The sequence below is a fragment of the Rhinopithecus roxellana genome, chromosome 8 (genome assembly GCF_007565055.1).
Source record: "Rhinopithecus roxellana isolate Shanxi Qingling chromosome 8, ASM756505v1, whole genome shotgun sequence".
Taxonomy (NCBI): domain Eukaryota; kingdom Metazoa; phylum Chordata; class Mammalia; order Primates; family Cercopithecidae; genus Rhinopithecus; species Rhinopithecus roxellana.
In genome coordinates, this window is record NC_044556.1 from 95,551,987 (window position 1) to 95,572,986 (window position 21,000).

General features: G+C 44.2%; 2 protein-coding genes across 6 annotated transcripts in view; one reads left to right on the forward strand and one right to left on the reverse strand.

Annotated features, from left to right (window-relative positions):
* Positions 1-949: 949 nt before the first annotated feature.
* C8H1orf131 (chromosome 8 C1orf131 homolog) lies at positions 950-19,094 on the reverse strand. 3 transcript variants are annotated; one of them, XM_010374054.2, is made up of 7 exons: positions 18,911-19,094; positions 16,377-16,723; positions 6,337-6,393; positions 4,182-4,277; positions 3,948-4,034; positions 2,670-2,722; positions 950-1,605 (listed from the first exon to the last, which is right to left on the reverse strand). In XM_010374054.2, the coding sequence occupies exons 1-7, from the start codon at positions 19,041-19,043 to the stop codon at positions 1,467-1,469; spliced, it is 912 nt and encodes a 303-aa protein (XP_010372356.1). In that variant the 5' UTR covers positions 19,044-19,094; the 3' UTR covers positions 950-1,466. The 3 variants fall into 3 exon arrangements, with proteins under 3 accessions (XP_010372356.1, XP_010372355.1, XP_030791381.1); XM_010374053.2 differs by having other exon boundaries at positions 6,337-6,396; XM_030935521.1 differs by lacking the exon at positions 2,670-2,722 and having other exon boundaries at positions 6,337-6,396.
* Positions 19,060-21,000, forward strand: part of GNPAT (glyceronephosphate O-acyltransferase) — a 34,707-nt gene continuing 32,766 nt past the window's right edge. Inside the window, exon 1 of one of the 3 annotated variants that reach the window (XM_010374052.2) lies at positions 19,060-19,343. In XM_010374052.2, coding sequence (XP_010372354.1) covers positions 19,266-19,343 — 78 coding nt within the window. In that variant the 5' untranslated portion in view covers positions 19,060-19,265. The remainder of the gene's footprint in view (positions 19,344-21,000) is intronic. The other 2 variants (XM_030935519.1, XM_030935520.1) reach the window with 2 other exon arrangements.

The window sequence follows — 21,000 nt, forward strand, 5'->3', positions numbered from 1 at the left end:
TTGAGACGGAGTCTCGCTGTTGCTCAGGCTGGAGTGCAGTGGCCGGATCTCGGCTCACTGCAAGCTCTGCCTCCCGGGTTCATGTCATTCTCTTGCCTCAGCCTCCCGAGTAGCTGGAACTACAGGCACCCGCCACCACGCGGGGCTAATTTTTTTGTATTTTTTAGTAGAGATGGAGTTTCACCATGTTAGCCAGGATGGGCTCGATCTCCTGACCTCATGATCTGCCAGCCTCAGCCTCCCAAAGTGCTAGGATTACAGGCATGAGCCACCAGGCCTGGCCTACAAAACATCTTTTAAATCAGCTGGGTGTGGTGGCACATGCCTTTAGTACCAACTACTCAGGAGGCTGAGGCAAGAGCCCAAGAGTTCAAGGCCACAGTGAGTTATGATCATGCTGGGGCACTGCAGCCTCAGTGACAGATCAAGGCCTTGTCTCTAAAAAATTGAAAAAACAGTCTGTAATCCCAGCACTTTGGGAGGCTGAGGCAGGCAGATTGCCTGAGCTCAGGAGTTCAGACCAGCCTGGGCAACATGGTGAAACGCCGTCTCTACTAAAATACAAAAAATTAGCTGGGCATGGCAGCGTGTGCCTGTTGTCCCAGCTACTCGGGAGGCTGAGGCAAGAGAACTGCTTGAACCCAGGAGGCGGAGCTTGCAGTGAGTCCAGATCGCGACACTGCACTCCAGTCTGGGCGACAGAGCAAGACTCCGTCTCAAAAAAAAAAAAAAAAAAAAAATTGAAAAAACAAAATTTTAAAAGCCCAAATTGTCACCATCATCGAAGACTTTTTTTTAATGTGCTACAAGCTTTAAGCAAGGCCAATATCATTAAGAACATACATATGGCTGCAAAGGTGATGAAGACTCTGATAGAAGTAACATTCACTTGAACGTGGGCACAAAACTGTGTGTTAAAACCATCCATTATTCAACAGTCACAGACACATATACTACAAACGTATTTTACTTATGTAACTTCTTCCCAAGTAGATTTTATACACATGGTAGGCTAAAAATTAAAACTGCTTTTCCACAAAACTGATAAATTATCAGATTCTTGGTTATTCCATGATATTGTAACATTAAATCATTAAAAATATTATAAGGCAATTTAATATAAACTACTAGCATTTACAAAACAGTAAAGTTATAAAAAATTGTATTCCAGGCAAATGCACCAAATACCGGTGAACATGAAACAGGAGTGAAGTCTGCTGGAGAACATTAAAAAACTTTTCAGTGAGTTCACTTCACATTCATGCTGCACTGGGCCTAACGCGTTCAGCACCATGAAACAGACACTTCAGCAGCTAGAGATGTTACTTCTGTCTGACTTTTTTTCTAAAATGAAAAAGCAGTCTGTGAAATGTGTGGTAAGAATGATCTCTCTAGAGTCACACAGGGTCCAGGGCCACTGCAGTTGACTCAGTTGTTCCCATCCTCGTTTTATCTGATAAAGGACTTCATTTGGCCACTCTGGAAGAATTTATTTTCTTGATATCAACTGGGCTCAGAATCAGTGTTCCATTTTTGAATTTTCCAACCTGTCCAATCCGTCCATTTGACAAAATACTGGGAGCGGACTTCTTCTTTTTGGATTTCCTACATTTAAAGTGAGAGAAAGGTACTATAAATAGTCTTAAACTTACCAAAAAGCATCGCAGTACCACCAACCAGGCCACTGCAGTCTGGCCTGCAAATTCCTGGTTGCCTGCCACGCACACCCCCTACCCCACTACGCCTTCCTGTGGTCCCTGAAACATGCCACTGCCTTCCTGCCTCGGGGCCCTCGCACTGGTTTCTTCTGAGAGGAATGTTCTGCTACCAGACCTTTCCAGGCTGCCCTTCTTCTTTGTTCAGTTCTCAGCTCCGATGTCACCTCCTCAGACTAATTTCCCAGCTCACCCCCTCCCTGTGGTTTTCTTTCACAATGCTCTCTTTCAGCTTCTCTACAATACTTGCCAGCACCTGATATCATCTTACTTATCCATGTGTATGTTTTGGGGTGTTTCTCTCCCTACAGTGAAGCTCCCCAAGGGCAGGGATATCTTTAGTGTGATTACAGCTGTACACCAACACCTAAGGCACCCACATGCCTGGCACAAAGAGGCATTCAACAGATAGAGATCGGTGGCCAGAACAAATGACTATTTTACAGCACATACAAGTGCACTAGGAGCCAAAGAAAACAGGCTAAGACAAAAAGAGTCCGTTCTGAAACAGAAACTCAAAGAGAGAGAAAAAGGCACTTGAACAAAAGCTAAGAAACAAGTATAAAGCAACGAAGTCAACATCCCTTATTCATAATTACGGTGCTCTATCTTACGTGGTATGTCAAAGAGCAGGCAATACAGACCCAGACTATGCTGCTGTAGCAGCACTATTAGAACAGAAGTCTTTTCTTGGAAATGTAATACGCAGCTTTTCCACTAGTCACTTGGAGTGTCGGTGAAAAGTGGGAGATTGGAGAAACTTCCTAATTCAGTTCTCAGGCAGTTGTTTGATCTTGCACAATTTACTAAATCCTACTTTGATGAGGATAAATGAGAGAGAGTGAAGCACTCTAATGGGCTAGCAACACCACATACATTCAAGGCATCCTTTTCAGAACTAATCAGTAGGTTCATCCAGATTGTTCAACTCCAGGGCCTGATAAAATCACTCACCTGTCCTCCTGTCCTTTCCTCTTCTTTCTCTTGAAAATATCTGTTTCTTGGGCCTGATTTCAGAATTTAAGATCATATATACATCAGTAATGAATAATGGGATTCAAACAAAGGCAAGAGGTTTGTGACCAGGTCACTGAGATACCATTTTTAATATTTCTTTCAAGTGGGCATATTAAACATAACAGTCTCAAAGTTTTACCCTAAAACCCGTTCAAGAATGTGAAAGGCTGGGCCTGGCATGGTGGCTCATGCCTATAGCCCTAGCACTCCAGGAAGCCAAGGCAGGAGGATCACTTGATCCCAGGAATTCAAGACCAGCCTGGGTAACACAGCAAGACCCAGTCTCAGTTACAAAGAAAAAGAAAAAATGTGAATGGCTATTCCAGGTAAGACTAATAGTCTTACACTGAAAGCTCAAATCTTCCATTTTAGGTGAAAGGTAGAAAGCGTAACATCTATTCCCCTTGTGGTTTTTCATAGGCCCTTGTGTTGTATACAAGGTTATACAATGTAAAATGCAAAAAAAAAAAAAAAAAAAACACACAAAACAACAACAAAAAAAACTAAGTATAGAAGAAAGATCAAAGTAGCCTGCATTATTGGAACAGGATTGCTATAGTTTGGATATCTGACCCTCCAAACCTCAGGTTGAAATTTGATCCCAACATTAGAGACGGGACCTAGTGGGAGGTGTTTGGGTCATGGCAACGGATCCTTCATGAATGGCTTGGTGCTGTCCTCATGGTAATGAGCGAGTTCTCCCTCGGTTACTTCCCATTTCCCATGAGAGCTGTTTGTTAAAAAGAGCCCAGCACCTCTCCACGCTGCTGCTTCGCTCTTTCACGTCTCGCTCTTGCCATGTGATCTCTGTACACATGGGCTTCCCTCTGCCTTCCCTCATGAGTGGAAGCAGCTTCAGACTCTCACTGGAAGCCAAGCAGATGCCAGTGCTATGCTTCCTGTGCAGTCTGCAGAACTATGCTCCAAATCAGCCTCTTTTCTTTATAAATTACCCAGCATCAGGCATTCCTTCACAGCAACACAAACGGACTAAGACAAGGAGTTTGCTATTTCAAAGCAAATCTTGCAAGTAAGTATGCCAGATTACTTGGCTGGTATTACTAAACAGAGCTAACTTGAAGAAGTGGTGAGCATGGGATCCTTTAACTCTGGTGCCTTCACTGCTCTCCAAGCAGCGGCTTCCGGCATTCCACTGTGTCAAAGAGCATCCATCTTCCCATTCTAGCTGAATAAAGGACAGACCATCACACCTACCAGTCTCTTTTCTTCTTCCTTTGCTGCCTTTTTTTCTTTAATTTGCTCCTGTAAAACCTTGTAATTCACATAACTCTTCTTAGGAGGCTGTCATGAAAGAACAAGGAAACAAACCATCATATTTTATTCCGCAAAAATGTGCCAGTGTCCCTTGCCCTGACTTGCTCTTGGCTTTCCTTGCTCTTGCTTTTTTGGCATGTTGTCTGGTGATGAAAGGTAGCAGCAGCCCCTCACCTTAGCGCCCAACATAATGGCACGTTCCTGTTCCAGGATTCTCTCCTTTCCTTTTCCATAACCAGTGATCCCAAAGCGGTGCACTTCTAAACGAGCCTGCGGACACAAAGCACAATCAGACGCCAGTGTGTTCCAACAACTCCCAAGAAAAAAACACATTGCCAGAAGTAATGCATTTCAGATTCACTGCTCTGCAATAACAGCACATAGGAATAATAACTCCACTGTCGTGTGGTCAAAGGAGCTCTATGGAGGCTCTCCTATCATACCATCTCTCACAACATCTTTCTCCCATTTTTTTCCTTGGAGACAGGGTCTTGCTCTGTTACCCCCACAAGATGGAGTACAGTTAAAAAGAGGCGTGATCATGTCTCACATGTCTCCCTGCAGCCTTGACCTCCTAGGCATGATTTCCCGAGTAGCTAGGACTACAGGCACGCACCACCACACCCAGCTAATTCTTAACAAGTTTTGTAGAGAAGAAGTCTCACCATGTTGCCCAGACTGGCCTTGAACTTCTAGGCTCAAGTGATCCTCCCACCTCAGCCTCCCAAAGTGCTGGGATTACAGGTGTGAGCCACCGTGCCTGGCCCTCTCCCATGGTTTTTTTTTTTTTTTTTTTTTTTTTTTTTTCCTGAGACGGAGTCTCGCTCTGTCACCCAGGCTGGAGTGCAGTGGCATGATCTCGGCTCACTGCAACCTCCGCCTCCAGGGTTCATGCCATTCTCCTGCCTCAGCCTCCCGAGTAGCTGGGACTACAGACGCCCGCCACGATGCCCGGCTAATTTTTTGTATTTTTTAGTAGAGACGGGGTTTCACCGTGTTAGCCAGGATGGTCTCAATCTCCTGACCTCGTGATCCACCCGCCTCAGCCTCCCAAAGTGCTGGGATTACAAGCATGAGCCACCGTGCCCGGCCCTCTCCCATGTGCAATTTGAATAGCTGATACAAAGAATTATCTCTGCACAAAGTAAAAACAGAGCCAGGATTCAATGCAGAGCTCTGTAGTTAAGAGCTTTAAGATGCTCTCTAAAACAAGGCATTGTCCATAAAGGCAATAATTTCAACTGAAAAACACCTCTCCAAACACACACACTCACACTTAGAAACCATTTATCACAGCAGCTTCAAACACAGATCCATCGTTTTAGAAAGAAGAGAAAACGTCAGCAATACCCACTCTTAGTTGTCGGATTACTTCTTCCCATCTTTTTTCTTACGTGCTTTTTAAAACATTACAACCACAGAATATACATATCCCCATACTTAGCATTGCATCAGTGGCACTGTAGTCACAAAACCATCATGTATTAAATGAGTATATAATACTCAATCAAGTGAGTGCAGACCGGGCGTGGTGGCTCACGCCTGTCATCCCAGCACTTTGGGAGGACGAGCCAGGTGGATCACTTGAGGTCAGGAGTTCAAGACCAGCTTGGCCAACATGGTGAAACCCCACCTCTATTAAAAATACAAAAATTAGCTGGGTGTGGTGGCACATGCCTGTAATCCCAGCTACTCGGGAGGCTGAAGTGGGAGGATCACTTGAACCCAGGAGCCAGAGGCTGCAGTGAGCCAAGATCCTACCACTGCACTACAGCCTGGGTGACAGAGGGAGACTGTCTCAAAAAAAAAAAAAGGGGGGGAATGCAGTATGATTTGCTTAACCATTTTCCCAACTTTTAGACATGTAAAATAATTTTTAGATATTATAAAACTGTTAATTTTGGCCAGGTGCAGTGGCTCATGCCTGTAATCCCAGCACTTTGGGAGGCCGAGGCGGGTTTATCCCATGAGGTCGACTAACATGGGGAAATCCCATCTCTACTAAAAATGCAAAAACTTAGCTGGGTGTGGTGGCAGGCACCTGTAATCCCAACTGCTCAGGAGGCTAAGGCAGAAGAATCACTTGAACCCAGGAGGTGCAGGTTGCAGTGAGCCGAGATGGCGCCATTGCACTCAAGCCTGAGCAACAAGAGTGAAACTCTATCTCCAAAACAAAAAACTGTTGATTTTTATAATATCTAACATTTATACTACACAGTTTGCATGTCATGTTATAAACTTATAATAAATTTAATACAAACATACATTTACAAACAAATATTGTAAGTAAAGTTAATTATAAATAATTTAACAATCTCAAAGTACATACCTTTTCTAGGTTAAATTCTCGTATATCCACGTCTCTCTCCAAAACACCAGATTCAGTCTGCTGAGAGAAAAAAATTCTTATTTAGATTATCTGTTACTATATCATTATAGTATCTATCACCAAAAGAGTAATGTTTTAAGGAACCTGAAAGTGACTCTCTCACACCCACTAGACTGGCTACTATCAAAAAACCAGAAAATAACAAGTGTTGGCAAGGATGTAGAGAAACTAGAACCCATGTCCTGTATTGGTGGGAATGTTTTACCACGTGGTATAGGCATTGGGGAAAACAATTATCATGGTTCCCCAAAAATTAAAAAATAGAATTATATGATCTGACGATTCCTCTTCTGGGCATATAACCAAAAGAACCTGGAGAGATATTTGTACACCTACATTCATAGCAGCATTATTCATAATGAATGCAGAAGCAACTCAAATGTCCACCAACAGATGAACAGATATTTTTGAACGTGGCATATACACTTGCTGGAATATTCCACAGCCTGAAAAAAGAAGGAACTCTTAACCCATGCTACAACATGGATGAACCTTGAAGACATGATGCGAAGTGAAATAAGCCAGTCACAGAAGGGAATGTGCATGATTCCATTTCATGAAATACCCAGAGGAGTCAAATTCACACAGACAGAAGTTAGAATGGCAGCCGCCAGGGGCCGGGGGGAGGGAATGGGGAGTTGGTGTTTAATGGGTATAGAACATCAGCATCAGTTTGGCAAGCTGAGAAGGGTTCTAAAGATGGATGGTAATGAGGGCAGCACAACACTGTGAATGAGCTTAACACTACTGAACTGCATGCTTAAAAATGGTTAAAATGGGTCGGGTGCGGTGGCTCATGCCTGTAATCCCAGTACTTTGGGAGGCTGAGGCAGGTGGATCATGAGGTCAGGAGATCGAGACCATCTTGGCTAACACAGTGAAACCCCATCTCTACGAAAGGTACAAAAAATTAGCCGGGCGAGGTGTCAGGCGTCTGTAGTCCCAGCTACTCGGGAGGCTGAGACAGGAGAATGGCATGAACCCGGGAGGCGGAGCTTGCAGTGAGCCGAGATCGCCTCTGCACTCCAGCCTGGGCGACAGAGTGAGACATCATCTCAGAAAAAAAAAAAAAAAAAAAAGGTTAAAATGGTCAATTTTACATTCATGTGTATTTCACCACAATTTAAAAATTGGAAAACAGAAAGAAACCTTGAAACTGGCCCAGATGGCTAAATGTCAAAAGTAATACAAGCATGTTGCTCAAAATCCTAATTAACAACTAACAGAAGAAAAATAAAGACAATACTTTTTAGGGTCTCAAAGCTTATAAAAGTAATGATGAGAAACTGAGAAAAAAAGGAAAGCTGGTAAGAGAGCAATGCCTAAATCTCACATATCACATACAGAAAATTCTGCTTGCTGCTTGCTGGGAGGGTTTAGGAAAGGAAGCCTATGAGCAGGAATTTTAGAGGGTAAAATTTAGAGAGTAAAACTGCTATATTCAAGTAATTATTTCTTTCTTCCCTCCCATCTGGTCACTAGAGTAATGGGCTAAACAGTTCTTTCAGGAACATCAGATTCCTAGCATGGTGGAGATTTGGTTTATAATTCCTAATAGAAAATGATGCTGCTGCAAATGCCCCCAAAATACGTGACTCTTTAGAACAACCTGTCCCCTGCCCTACCTGCCAAGAGGTGCCTATCACAACGGCACCATGTGCCATTGTCCACCAATGGTGGCAGTCCACCCTGCAACTACACAGTCCACGAGGCAGCCACAGTGGAGTCCACTCGCTCTCTCCTTCTCCAGGAGCTGTGCTTCCGCTTAGCCTGGTTCCTCATCCCCCACCCTAGCCTCCAACACTGTATTTAAGGTGTGTGGGTTTGGACAGTCAGTCACTGCAAGTTTTCATAGACGATGGCTCCTGTCTCCCTATGAAATGACTCTTCAGATCACGAGGACCTCTGCACTTAATTCACAGGGGGGTTATTATGATAAAACAGGATAAAGTGTAGTAAGTGTGTGGCACAGGGTCCAAAATACAGCAAGGCTTACCCAATGCTCTTATTCCTAACGGATCTACTGACTATACCGTCAGCAGCATCACAGGCATCCACTGTCACACCGGACACTGACTGGCTCTCCACAGGATTGGGGTGCTGATGGTAACAGAGGACGGGACAGCAGAGGACCACTGTCAGGGTCCAGGAGTATGGCCTAGCTCTGTGCTATTAATCACAACAGACGCACTTTCCATTTACTTCATCTTCCTTCCTGGCTTAAGATTTTCTCCAAACCTGTCTCCCACTTGGCTGACAGCATCAAGTGCCTTCAGTAATACCACAGGCATAGCATGGAGGACTCTGTGTGAGCCACTTCCAATGTATCTACCCCAGAAAGAGTCTTCTTCCTATTCCATGACTGGAAAAAATTCCACATTTACTTTCAAGTTATGATATCTTTTCCACTGCCATGCACATCCAATCTATTTACTACGACCATATTTAAGCCCTAAAAAATCAAACAAAACCCTGTATACTGTTCCCAGATCTCCAAGATCCCCTAAGGTATTTACCACCTTTTCTAAACATTTAAGTAATTCCTCTCTTTCCTCCTACCTGCATCACTGAAGTAATGGCTAAATCAACTTTCTAAGTTGAACATTTCCACTTCTTTTTTCTTTCTTCTTTTTTTTGAGATGGGGTCTCACTCTGTTGCCAGGCTGGAGTGCAGTGGTGCTAGACACGTCAAATTTCTAGCAATACTGGAGATGTCATAGATGGTTTTGGCTGATTTGTTACTAGAGATTAGCATGAGAATGGAGCAATTTAAAGAGGATTTCAGCACAGTAACAAAATTCTTGGCCAACTGTATGACAGCTACTATGAGGTTGAAACCCCTCGGCCCTGGAGAGAAACTGGCCTACAAAAGAGAGGAGCAATGTCAGGCCTCTCCTAGTCCCTGCTGTCCCCATCAGCAGCCACAGAGAATACCTAATCCCCTGCACCTTGGCCGTGGGGACACCAGGGCTGAAGGGCCGACTAGACCAAGAGCCCCTTGGTGGTAGCTCTGGCACAGACACAGATACCTCGGTGTCCTCATCCCTCGTTAAACAGTTCACCAGCAACATCTTAGTTTTGTAGCTATTGATGGCTTTTTGAGAAAGGGTCTGAGGTCTAGATCTGTGCATGTATCAAACACAAACTTTTGGGGAAAAAAATTCTTGGCTCATTATTTCACAGATGCTGAGTCCCTATTAGCACGACCCACCACTACCTAATTTTTATTTTTATTCATAGCTTGAGAATCACTTCAGCACATTATTCATAATACATGACCTGACTGAGAAACCATCAGTGGTCTCCTCGGTTTTCTTTCCCCCCATATTCTCTGCGGTAGGAGGCATTACTGCCCATAGGCAATACTGGGTCCTCCTCTACTTCCAGGCACACAGGCGACTCACGCTTCCCTGTCTGCTTGATGCTAGGAATGCCCAGGTGGCTTTCCCTGGCCAAAGAAACATGAGCAGAGGGGGTATGTGCCTACTTCCACGTGAAACCCTTAAGAGCCCTTCATTAACTCCCCTTTCCTTCATTAAAGCAACTAACAACCCTCCAGATGGTGGCACCCCATCATCCTGGGTCCCTAGATGAGGATGGTGTGGCACAGGAGACCTGCCTCTGCAAATTCCAATGGCCATGTAACATGAGAAAAATTAACTTTTGTCTTTTAAACCACTGGGACGTAGGGATTACGTCTAACCTATCCCAACTAATCTAGCCTTACTATCCCATACAAGGAGAGGGATATGTATGGAGATTTTGAGAACTTATATGTTGGGCAGGGAAGAAGGAGGAAAAGCTAGAAAAAGAAAGAACTGTTTGGAAGAAAAGTGAGAGATGAAGGCAGGCAGACCACAAGACTCGGCAAACCTGTCTATGGATGATTTAGGTATTTTCTCTTACGCGGCTGTGATTTTCTCTTTTTTTTTTTAAAGTCTATTAGTTGAAGAGTCCAACCAACCTGTCTCCAGTTAGAGAAAGAGCAGCTCAGTAAACAAACGCTCTTTTAAAAATGCAGGCAGCTGTATGAATATTAAGAAGTTTGTTCATACCTTGATGAGTCTAAATTACTTCAGCTAGATTATTTTCTTCCTAACACCCATCTGACACTGCTCTACTCAGGAACAGGAAGTCTGGCGTAAAAGTAATAAGCGGCACTGGAGCATGGAGGATTTCCAGGTGGAGCACTGTGCAGTGGGCTACATCCATATTGCGGGGAAGTGTGGGAGCTGCAAGAATTTGGGGAACGGTCAAAGCCATCAGATGATAACTTGTGAGAAATGTCTCTATGTCTCGTTACGGCTCAGAGGCAGTGTACTTGTGTCCCTCAAAAGACAAAGAGCAGAGCCTAACCTCACCTATGCTCTCTCTAGTATAGCAGTTAAGTACACAGTGTTGAAGCCAGAACGCCTGGGGTCTGAACCCGACCTTTGACACTTACTTCAGTTCCATAATCCTTTATTTGGCATCCTTAGGGTCAGGTTCCAGCTTTAAAATTCAGAAGTCTTTACATTTTAAAAAGGCAAAACTGAACATACTGAATATTACAGACCACTTTCAGTAGGGTCCAAGGCAGTAACTCATAATTAAACACATTAGTATTTCTGTGGCAATATCAATGAATATTCATACCAAATGAGACAAACAAAAAAAATTTTTTTTTTTTTTGAGAGGGAGTCTTACTCTGTTGCCCAGACTGGAGTGTAGTGGCATGATCTCGGCTCAATGCAACCTCCGACTACCGGGTTCAAGCGATTCTCCTGCCTCAGCCTCCCAAGTAGCTGAGACTACAGGCACCCGCCACCATGCCCAGTTACTTTTTGTATTTTTAGTAGAGACAGGGTTTCACCATATTGGCCAGGCTAGTCTTGAACTCCTGACCTTCTGATCCACCTGCCTCAGCCTCCCAAAGTGCTGGGATTACAGGCATGAGCCACCGTGCCCGGCCGAACAAAAATGATTTTTAAAAGCTTTGTCAGGTTTTTCTGTCAAATAAATTTGCACCAATCTTAAAAGAAAAAGGATCAATCAAATTGTGGTTTCAGAGCTCTGGGTGTTCGGAATTATAGATATGGGGCTGTGAGGTTAAAGTTTAACTACAGGCAAGTAACTTAACCTCTTGGAAGTCTCAAGCTCCTCTGTGAAATGAAGACAGGTCCCAGGAATTGTGAGGCTTGAGGCCATAAATGAGTTAATGAATAAACACTCTCAGTACACCCCTCATAAATGAGTTAATGAATAAACACTCTCAGTACACCCCCAGTAAGTATTAGCAATTCGCTATATGCTCAGGGGCAGCCTCCATGTACCTCAGTCTCAGGATGCAAAGGTCCCTTCTGATCTACAGAACACTATTCTGTTATGTGTTTCTTATCTCTTTCTTATCTAAGGCCACAAAGGAGGCTAAGGTTCCTGAAACAGGGCCAGTGAATGATTCACGTTAAAACAGCCCAATGCTAGCTATGGAGAAATGGCAGCGACACAGCCCTAAGGGCTGAGCAACACACAGGCGTGTTAAGCTACATCTGACACTTCCATTGCTTAAAGCGTAAGAATTTTCTTCCTTACAGACAGTCTTGCACCTATGAAAGAGTAGGTTTCCCCATTCATTTTTTTGAGATCATTAGTCCAGGCCATGCTGTTTGAACCTGGACCACTGCAACAAACCCCTAAATCAGTCTCCTCATGCCTCTTGCTATTGCTCCCTTATAATCCATTTACCATATAGGAGCTACAGTGATCTTTTTAAAATGTAAATCAGATCACCTCATGCTCTTGCATGAAATTTTTTGGTGGCTTCTCATGTACTTAAGACTAAAGTCCCAAGGCTCACTACTGCCTATGAGACTCGGCAAGAGCTGGTCTCAGCCTGTCTCTCTTGTATCAGCACCAACCATTCTCCCCTCTGTCCTAGTTCTGCTAGACTTCTTCCAGCTCCTTGAACATGCCAGGCCTCTTCACACCCCACAGTGTTAGCAAGGCTGTTTTCCCCTCCTTGGCTCGCTCTTCTCTGTCCCATTCACCAGCACCATTTAATACAGCATTAGCCTGAATGCTGCCTCCTGAGAGAACTCCCTGAGCACTATATCTAGACTAGGTTCTGCATGGTACTCCACAAACCTATTTGTTTATAATTCTTTCTAATTATATTATATTGCTTGACTCCGAAGTAGATTGTATAGTATACTCCATAAACCCAAAGCACTATTACCTTCTTCACTGCTCCATCTGCAAGATCTGCAGAGAGCAGGTACCCAGTGATTGCTGGAATAAGTGGAGGAATGCATATGTGATCTCTTACTATTTCCAGTCAAATTACTGGTATAGTCACTACATTAAAAATGGGACATGGGCCGGACGCAGTGGCTCACGCCTGTAATCCCAGCACTCCCAGATCATGAGGTTGAGATCGAGACCATCCTGGCCAACGTGGTGAAACCCTGTCTCTACTAAAAATACAAAAATTAGCTGGGCATGGTGGTGTGCATCTGTAGTCCCAGCTACTCAGGAGGCTGAGGGAGGAGAATCGCTTGAACCCAGGAGGCAGAGGTCGTAGTGAGCTGAGATCAGGCCACTGCACTCCAGCCTGGTGACAGAGCAAGACTTCATCTCAAAAAAAAAAAAAGGGACATGATGGCTGGGCACAGTGGCTCTCAAACCTATAATCCCAGTGCTTTGGGAGGCCGAGGCAAAAGGACTTCTTGAGACAAGTGGTTTAAGACCAAGCCTGGGCAACAAAACAAGACCCAAACTCTACAAAAAACTTTAAAATGAGCCAGGCATAGTGGTGTGCCCTATAGTCTTAGCCACTTGGGAGGCTGAGGCAGGAGGACGGCTTGAGCCCAGGAATTGGAGGCTGCAGTGAGCTATGATCGCACTACTGCACTCCAGCAGAAGTGACAGAGTGACACCTTGTCTCTAAACATAAAAATATATATATATAAATGGTGGCCAAGTTCCCAGATAAACCCATGAAAACCTGCTTCAATGCACAAGGCAGCTTAATCATAGAATTTATAGCACAAGTTCTGGAAAAATAAGGTCATTTCCTGGGTCTAGGCAGGGCTAGCTGGATTGTTGTCCAACGCACCATCCCCTTCTTCCTTTCTCAAGCATTCTCTAAAAATGACCAATTGATGCTACGATTGGTCATGGAGGTTATCATTAACCATCATATATTTTTGCCACCCATGTCTGTTTAACTGCCCTGCAATGGCTTAGAAGTTTTTAGAGAACAAGGGCACAACTATACTTTCCCATGTTACATAAACTCAGCACAGATGGTGTATTCCAATTAGCACCAGCTGGCTGACTACTCTTTTACTTAGCATACCCAGAATATGCTGTAAGAACTAGCATTATATTCACGTGTATTTATTTCCACGCTGCAATGGCAACATTCTGAGGTCGTTTTACGGGTGTATGTGTTTTTAATGTGTCCACATTCTATCTCCTTAACCAGATACACTCACATTTCAAAGGACACATTTAAAAAAAATAAAGAAGAAGAAGAAAGGGCACAGCAACAATGACAAATGAAAAATTTCATTAAGGTCAGGAAGTTCAAAATGTAGAGTGAGCTGAGGCTCCTGAGGAAAGCCAACTTGAATGCACAATGGCTCGCTTGGAACAGGAAGCAAAAGACAATCTGACAGACTGCCATGGATGTTCTATTATTAAGCAACAGGGAAATGCAGACTCATTCAATCCCAACTCTTCTGTCCTTTCTATTAAAAAAAAAAACTTGCCATTCCAGAAAGAACATGAGGGAACATAAGAGGAAACTGAAGTCTGAGACACTTGAAGAAACAAGAAAGGGTGCCTAAATGCTTTATGTTAGTTTAAGTCTTCAAAGGCTGAATTATATTGCAAAGCAGTGCTCTCCAACATTTTTCACATCATGACACATACAGAAAATACCAGTATTTGTAGGATACACTGGGGTAGTGGGATATGGCCAGCTTCGGGGCTCTGGTTGCACCAAACACCAAAGAAATCCATTTCTTGACCCACACGTAACAGTTACCAGAGCCTTAGTATTTGGAACATAAGAGTTAAGAAGCTTATCGAGAATCCTAAAATAAAGGTAGATACAGTTACAGATTCACTAAAAATCTTTTTTTTTTTTTTTTTCTGAGACAGTCTCACTCTGTCACCCAGGCTGGAGTGCAGTGACACAATCACAGCCCACTGCAGCCTCGACTTCCTGAGCTCAAGCAATCCTCTGGCCTCGGCCTCCCAAAGTGCTGGGATCACTGATGTGAGCCACCACGCTCAGCAAGCAGAATGCACTAAGGATCTTTGAGGAAGAGATGCCAGTGAGCTTGACGTGAAGTGCTACCTGAATTTTAGAAAAGATTATACAGATGGTTTTTAAAACCATAAAGATGTGGCAAGCACTGGACACTAACATACATTCACACATTCATAAAGAACAATGCAAGCCAAACTATCTTTGTAGTGGGTAGAACTGTGCCTCTAAAAACATATGGCCATGTCCTACTCCTCTTCAGAACCTGTGATTATGATCGTATTTGGAAAAGGATCTTTATAGCACAATTAAACATCTCAAGAGGAGATCATCCCAGATTCAGGGTGGGCCCTAAAGCCAAGAGAAAGGCAGAGGGAAACATGAGACTCAGGGACACAGGGATGAAAGCCATGTTAAGACGGAGGCAGAGATTATAGTTATGTAACACACCACAAGCCAAGGAAACTCTTAGAGCCACCTTCTGGTCAGAGGCAAAGGATTCTCCCCCAGAGCCCTCAGAGGGAGCATGGCCCTGCCAACAATTTGATTTTGGACTTCTGGACTACAGAACTATAAGAGAATGTATTTCTGTTGGTTGAAGTCACCAAGTTTGTGGTAATTTGTTAGAGTGGCCTTAGAAACTAATACATACAATCCTCACTTTTTTGTTGATAGACAAAGGTTTGCAGGACATGGGGGAGGTTACAGAAATGGAATAGCAATGAATTTGTCAAAGCCATTATGACATGCTTGTCAATAAATTAAAAACATCTGGGGCCGGGTACAGTGGCTCACGCCTGTAGTCCCAGCACTTTGGGAGGCCATGGTGGGTGGATCATGAGGTCAGAAGATCAAGACCATCCTGGCTGACACAGTGAAACCCCATCTCTACTAAAAATACAAAAAACTAGGCAGACGTGGTGGCGGGCGCCTGTAGTCCCAGCTACTTGGGAGGCTGAGGCAGAAGAATGGCGTGAACACAGGAGGCAGAGCTTGCAATGAGCCAAGATTGCACCACTGCACTCCAGCCTGGATGACAGAGCAAGACTCCGTCTCAAAAAAAAACATTAAAAACATTTGGAGGAGAAACCACACCACCCTTGAGGACTGAATTTTGGGTCAGATTTACAAGTTCAGTCTGAAAAGGATTACTGCTCAGAAAAATCAAATTGCTTTTCCACCAGCATTGCTTTTCCTCAAGAGCAAGAATTTCTATATATTTTATTCACTGCTATATCTCAGTGCCTACAACTGTGGCTAGCACATAACAGGAACGCCAGAAAGAGTTGCTGAAAGGGTTAACTCAGCAGGCCTGTGTTTATCAAACCCTGCACATTCTCAAGAAAGTCCTATTTTCACCACTGGCAGTTGGCTGGCTCCTGAGAATTGAGCAATTAGAATATTCTGCCTGATCAGAGTGTTTTTGCATACCTGAAGTCTTGAACCACTGCTGTACCAAGTTTTCCCAGACTGTTTACACTAGCAATGTGATTGATGGTGAATACCTGCTTTTCACTGGAGGTTTAGAACTTGAATAACTAAGGTCAGTCTGTAGGCCTACATGACTGATAAGGGCTATATGCTGTCTTGGGTCCTGTGAGTCCTTTTGGCAAATCTGCAGGCCTAAGGATAGTCAGGCATTCCTGCCACAGTCTAAAAAGCCACTCACCTAATACTACAGTACCAGGGGTTTCACCGCGTACCTATAAGCTAACCAACTCATTACCTTTGTGCTGTTGTTATGATCTGGCGTCAATTTTCTTTTTTTATTTCTGCTGTGAAATTCTACCACTTCTACTTGTTCCCTATTGTTCTTTAGGGAAGAGGGATAAACTGCAGCAGCAAGGATCTCTGGTTCTGAAGAGGGACCTGTGGGGGTCCCAGCAGGAGCACAATGCCGCTCTTCTCTAAGTTCCTTGAAGAAGTTCGAAGCACTCTTCCTCTGGCCTCTTATGGGAGAACCAGGTAGGGGAGATGGCTCTGCTGCCAAGGCTGCTGCAGCCTCCACATCTCTCTTCTTGTTTTCCCTTTTCTTTATGATCTTCTTCTGTTCTGTTTCACCTTCCGTATCTCCTGTTTGTTCAAACACAGGAAGGAAAATAAATATTTTCAGTCTTAGCTATCATCAATATCAAATCAGATGAATGTACCTGTATATATTCCAGGGCTATATGCACCTAGAAGCACACACAAAGAAATAAACTATTTGTTTTCCTTCAAATAGAGTGTATTTGCAAAATGCAGAGAATCCAAAATGTGGTCATCTTTTCCTAGGTAACTATATTTATGTTTTCGACCCTTATTAGTACAATCACTTTAGTCCCCACCTTGGTCCTTACTCAAAGTGTCATCACAGCAATAGTCCCCAGGGCTGGTAATCCCAATTGGCTTTATACTAAAAATATCAGGCACTGCAGCCACTGTTTCTTTTTAACACTCTCCGGGTTACAGGAACATGAAATAGTCTTCCTATTTTCTTTCACAGTTAGGAATTAAGATGAACCTAAGACAACTGGCTCAATTTGAATGCCTTTGTTTTCTATTAAATTCTCTTATTTACTCTATATTTCACTTGTTCAAACTCTAACCAGTCACCTGAAAGTTCTCACCAGAATCCTAGGCATCCTTACCCACATGCATTACAAATACCACAGAGCTCTCTAAATTACCAGCTGTTGATTTATGCTTGCTACTATTTGCTTAATCTTTTACACAATAAACATTTAAGAGCCAGCTAAACTTTGGCATTAAGGATATAAAAATGAATACACACATTCAATGCCTTCAGAGTTCCTACCATGATTTCCAGCCTGTGTTGACATAAATTATATTATTTTGCAGAATAATCTTTTCCTCTAGAGTTTAAACTTCTCAAGGTCAGAGACTAAGTCTTCTCTGTCCTCCAGTATGTCCAAGGACACAGAAATACTAGTGAATACAAGCGTGGGGTCTGGGGCTAGAATCAGAATCCAGGCTCTGCAAAAATTACCAGTTAGACAACCTGTAACAGGTTTCATGAACCTCTAGCACTTGTTTTTACATTTGCAATCATGGGATTTATGACAGTGTCTATTTTATTAAGTTGAAAATTAAATGAGCAAATACATGAAAAGCATGTGCTATATGGCAAGTTCTCAATACTTTTAATTATTATTCCTACTGTTTAGGTGAGCTTAGAATTTTGAGCAGTCGTTCCAAAATAAAAATAGCTTTTAAAATATCACGCTGTAAATTTAAGAAATGTGTGTTGTCCTGAAATCTAATGATTTTCCTTAGTGCATGTGCAAAGGGTGTCACCTTCTCCCGGGCAAGCTCTTCAGAGTATGAGGCACGGTCTTCCTACTGACACGCCATGCGACTTTAATGGGCTCTTTTATTTTCCTTTTCCCCCATCAAGATAAAGAACGGAGAGTAAAAGGTTGGCGTACTTGTTTAAAAAAAAATGCCGGCCGCGGTGGCTCACGACTGTAATCCCAGCACTTTGGGAGGCCAAGGCGGGCGGATCACAAGGTCAGGAGACCGAGACCATCCTGGCTAACACGGCGAAACCCTATCTCTACTGAAAATACAAAAAATTAGCCGGGCGTGGTGGTGCGCGTCTGTAGTCCCAGTTACTCGGAGGCTGAGACAGGAGAATGGCGTGAACGCGGGAGGCGGAGCTTGCAGTGAGCCGAGATGCGCCACTGCACCCCAGCCTGGGCGACAAAGGAAGACTCCGTCTCAAAAAAAAAAAAAAAAAGTTGTGAAAAGGACAACTCGCCAAGGGCTGTATCTCTGGCGAGGGACACACAAGGATGAAGCTGGTGAATTATCCAACAGGCCCGAGGTCCCAGAGCGAAATGACACTATCGCACCAAGGTCAGGCAGGTCTTGGGGGTGGCATGGGGAAAGGGGACATCCCAGAGCTCATGGAAAAGTGGGCTACTTCGGGAGTCCAAGGTCCTGTGTGCACTGCCCCCGTTAAATCGGAAAGCCTCGGTGCTTCCTACAAGAAAGTACGACGGTCCCCACACTTGGGGACGAGTTGGGGACGAGTTGTAAGGTCTGACGAATAACTCGACAGAGCCCGGTCAAGGGGTGACTTCCGATGGAGAAATGTGTTCTGCATCCGCTACTGGAACCAGGTGGGACGAAGTTAAGGGTGCTTGACATGCAAGAACCTTTAGCCTCAAAGCAGAGGCCAATTCAGCACGAGCCGCACAGGACAACCACGTTCCTCAGATCTGCTCTCCACGTGGGCTCCTGGGACCCCGCACTCACCGAAGTCGTAAAGGTTCTGGAGCAGAGCGTCAAGAAGTGTCGGAGAACTGGGAGGCGTGGCGGACCCCGGGCCTTGCTCCTGCGACATTGTGGGATCAACCGAGGAATCAAACCTCATTCTGCCGCGCGGCATCCCCGCTTCCGGGTTCCGCGACTGCGCGCATGCGCCATAGGGCCCTGCGCGGCTTCCGTCCTGGCTGAGATGGCGGCGCCCGGGGTCCTGTGGTGCGGCTGCAGAGGGTGCCGCCGCCCTAGGCGAAGTAGGGCCGTCCTGCGCGAAAGAACCGCCCCCAGCAGCAGCACCACCACTGCTTAGCAAAGAATCCCAGACCCCGCCCGGGACGGCAGCCGCACCATGGAGTCTCGCAGTTCATCTAACTCTTATTTCTCCGTTGGCCCAACCAGTCCCAGCGCTGTCGTGCTCCTCTACTCGGTAGGCGCCCAGGGAAAAGAGGCCCAGAGCGGAGCTGCGCGAGATAGTACCCCTTTCTCCCACTCCCTATTCCTCCGGCCCAAGACCCTTGCCCAAAAGAGCTGGCCCCCTAGGCTCCCGAGGAGGGGTTAGTTGGTTGGGTTGGTTTCCAGGACAACAGTGTATCGTTGTGTGTCTGTGTGTGCCTGCTTTTGGAAGTTTCTACCGATTATGGTTCCTTTGGTTCCTTTCCACTTGTTCCTTCTCTTTCTTTCTATCTATCAGGCCCTGGGCCTTCAGAAAGCTCCTGAACACGGGAATGAGGGATGAGAATTGGAGTCTCCCCATCTCTAGCGAGGGCGTGTCTAGCTACCTTTTGGGCAAATCTGAGAAACCTGCGGGTCTGACCCGCCCTGAGATAGCCTGTGGCTCCGCACCTCGCCCTTTGCTGCTCTTATATTCCTGGGAGTAAAGCACTTGGCTTGTATGTGGGGATAGAGTTTTAAACACTTTAATGTAGGAAAATTTAGAACTTCTAGACATTTTTATTGCCTGTTTTTGTCTTCCAGTCATTATTGTACCTTTTTCACAAATCATTTTGGAGGACCGCCAGCGCCACCCAGCTTCTCTCCCGCTTGCCTTTTTTCCCCCCAACCCCCTCTTCCTCTCGTGGTTTTAACCGGTCTTTTTTGCTGGCAGATGTTGGTCACCCACGATTTTCATGAAGAAATTATGAGATGGAAGTTTTATAGCCTTCAGGATTGCACAGTCCTGGGGCAACTGATTTGGTTTTTGTTTGTTTCTTGTTGTTTTTAACCACTAAATTCGTTTTTAGCTACTTTAGGAGGAAATAAAATAATTCATTTTAAAAGCATATTAGCATGTCCTGGTGATTAGTGTCTGGTTTGGGCTTAAATGTAGTGTTCATTTGTGCAGAAAGGTCAAAACAGGGTTAACACGACAGAGCAAGATAAACACCCCAGTTTCGAAAGAGAATATGGCTTCCTTCAAATTGAGACACCAATATTCTTTGGAACATGGAGAAACTCCTGTTCCCTCTCTATCAAGAGCTTTCGGTTTCTGATTGCTAACTGCCTATAAGGCTTATTATTTAAATCTCTCTCTACATTGATCTTCCCCACAATTCTGTGGTGGATATCAACTTTGTTTTCTGACTGCTACTCCAGAGCAGGCATGAAGGGAAGAGGGTTGCTATGCATATCCAGCGTTTAACATGTAGCTTTTTAAGCTCTCAACTGGTTTGTGAATTGGCGGGAATTTTCATTTTGTACATTAAAGGAAGGAGTTGTTTTTTTGTTTTTTTTTTTTACTTCCCCCTTCACCAACGATTCTTTAATAAGACTTGAGTCCACTTTTTCATGTGAAAAACTATGTCAGTTGGATCTGAGCATTCTGTAGTTCTGATGCTGGACAGCAACCCTCTAGTTCTCGCTACTGTTTTGTGACTGGGTAACCTTTACTTCCATGGTAACCTTACTTTCTCTTAGTACTTCAGGCTGTTTTTATTTCCCCAGCTACACTGTTATTGTGTAATACTCTAATCTAAAAGTAGCATTTTAGAAACATATAAGATACTGCTGATTGCAGCAAACATTAGGAATATATACAGTATCCTACTCATTATTCTCAGTTTCTGAGATATAGAAGTTACAGATCC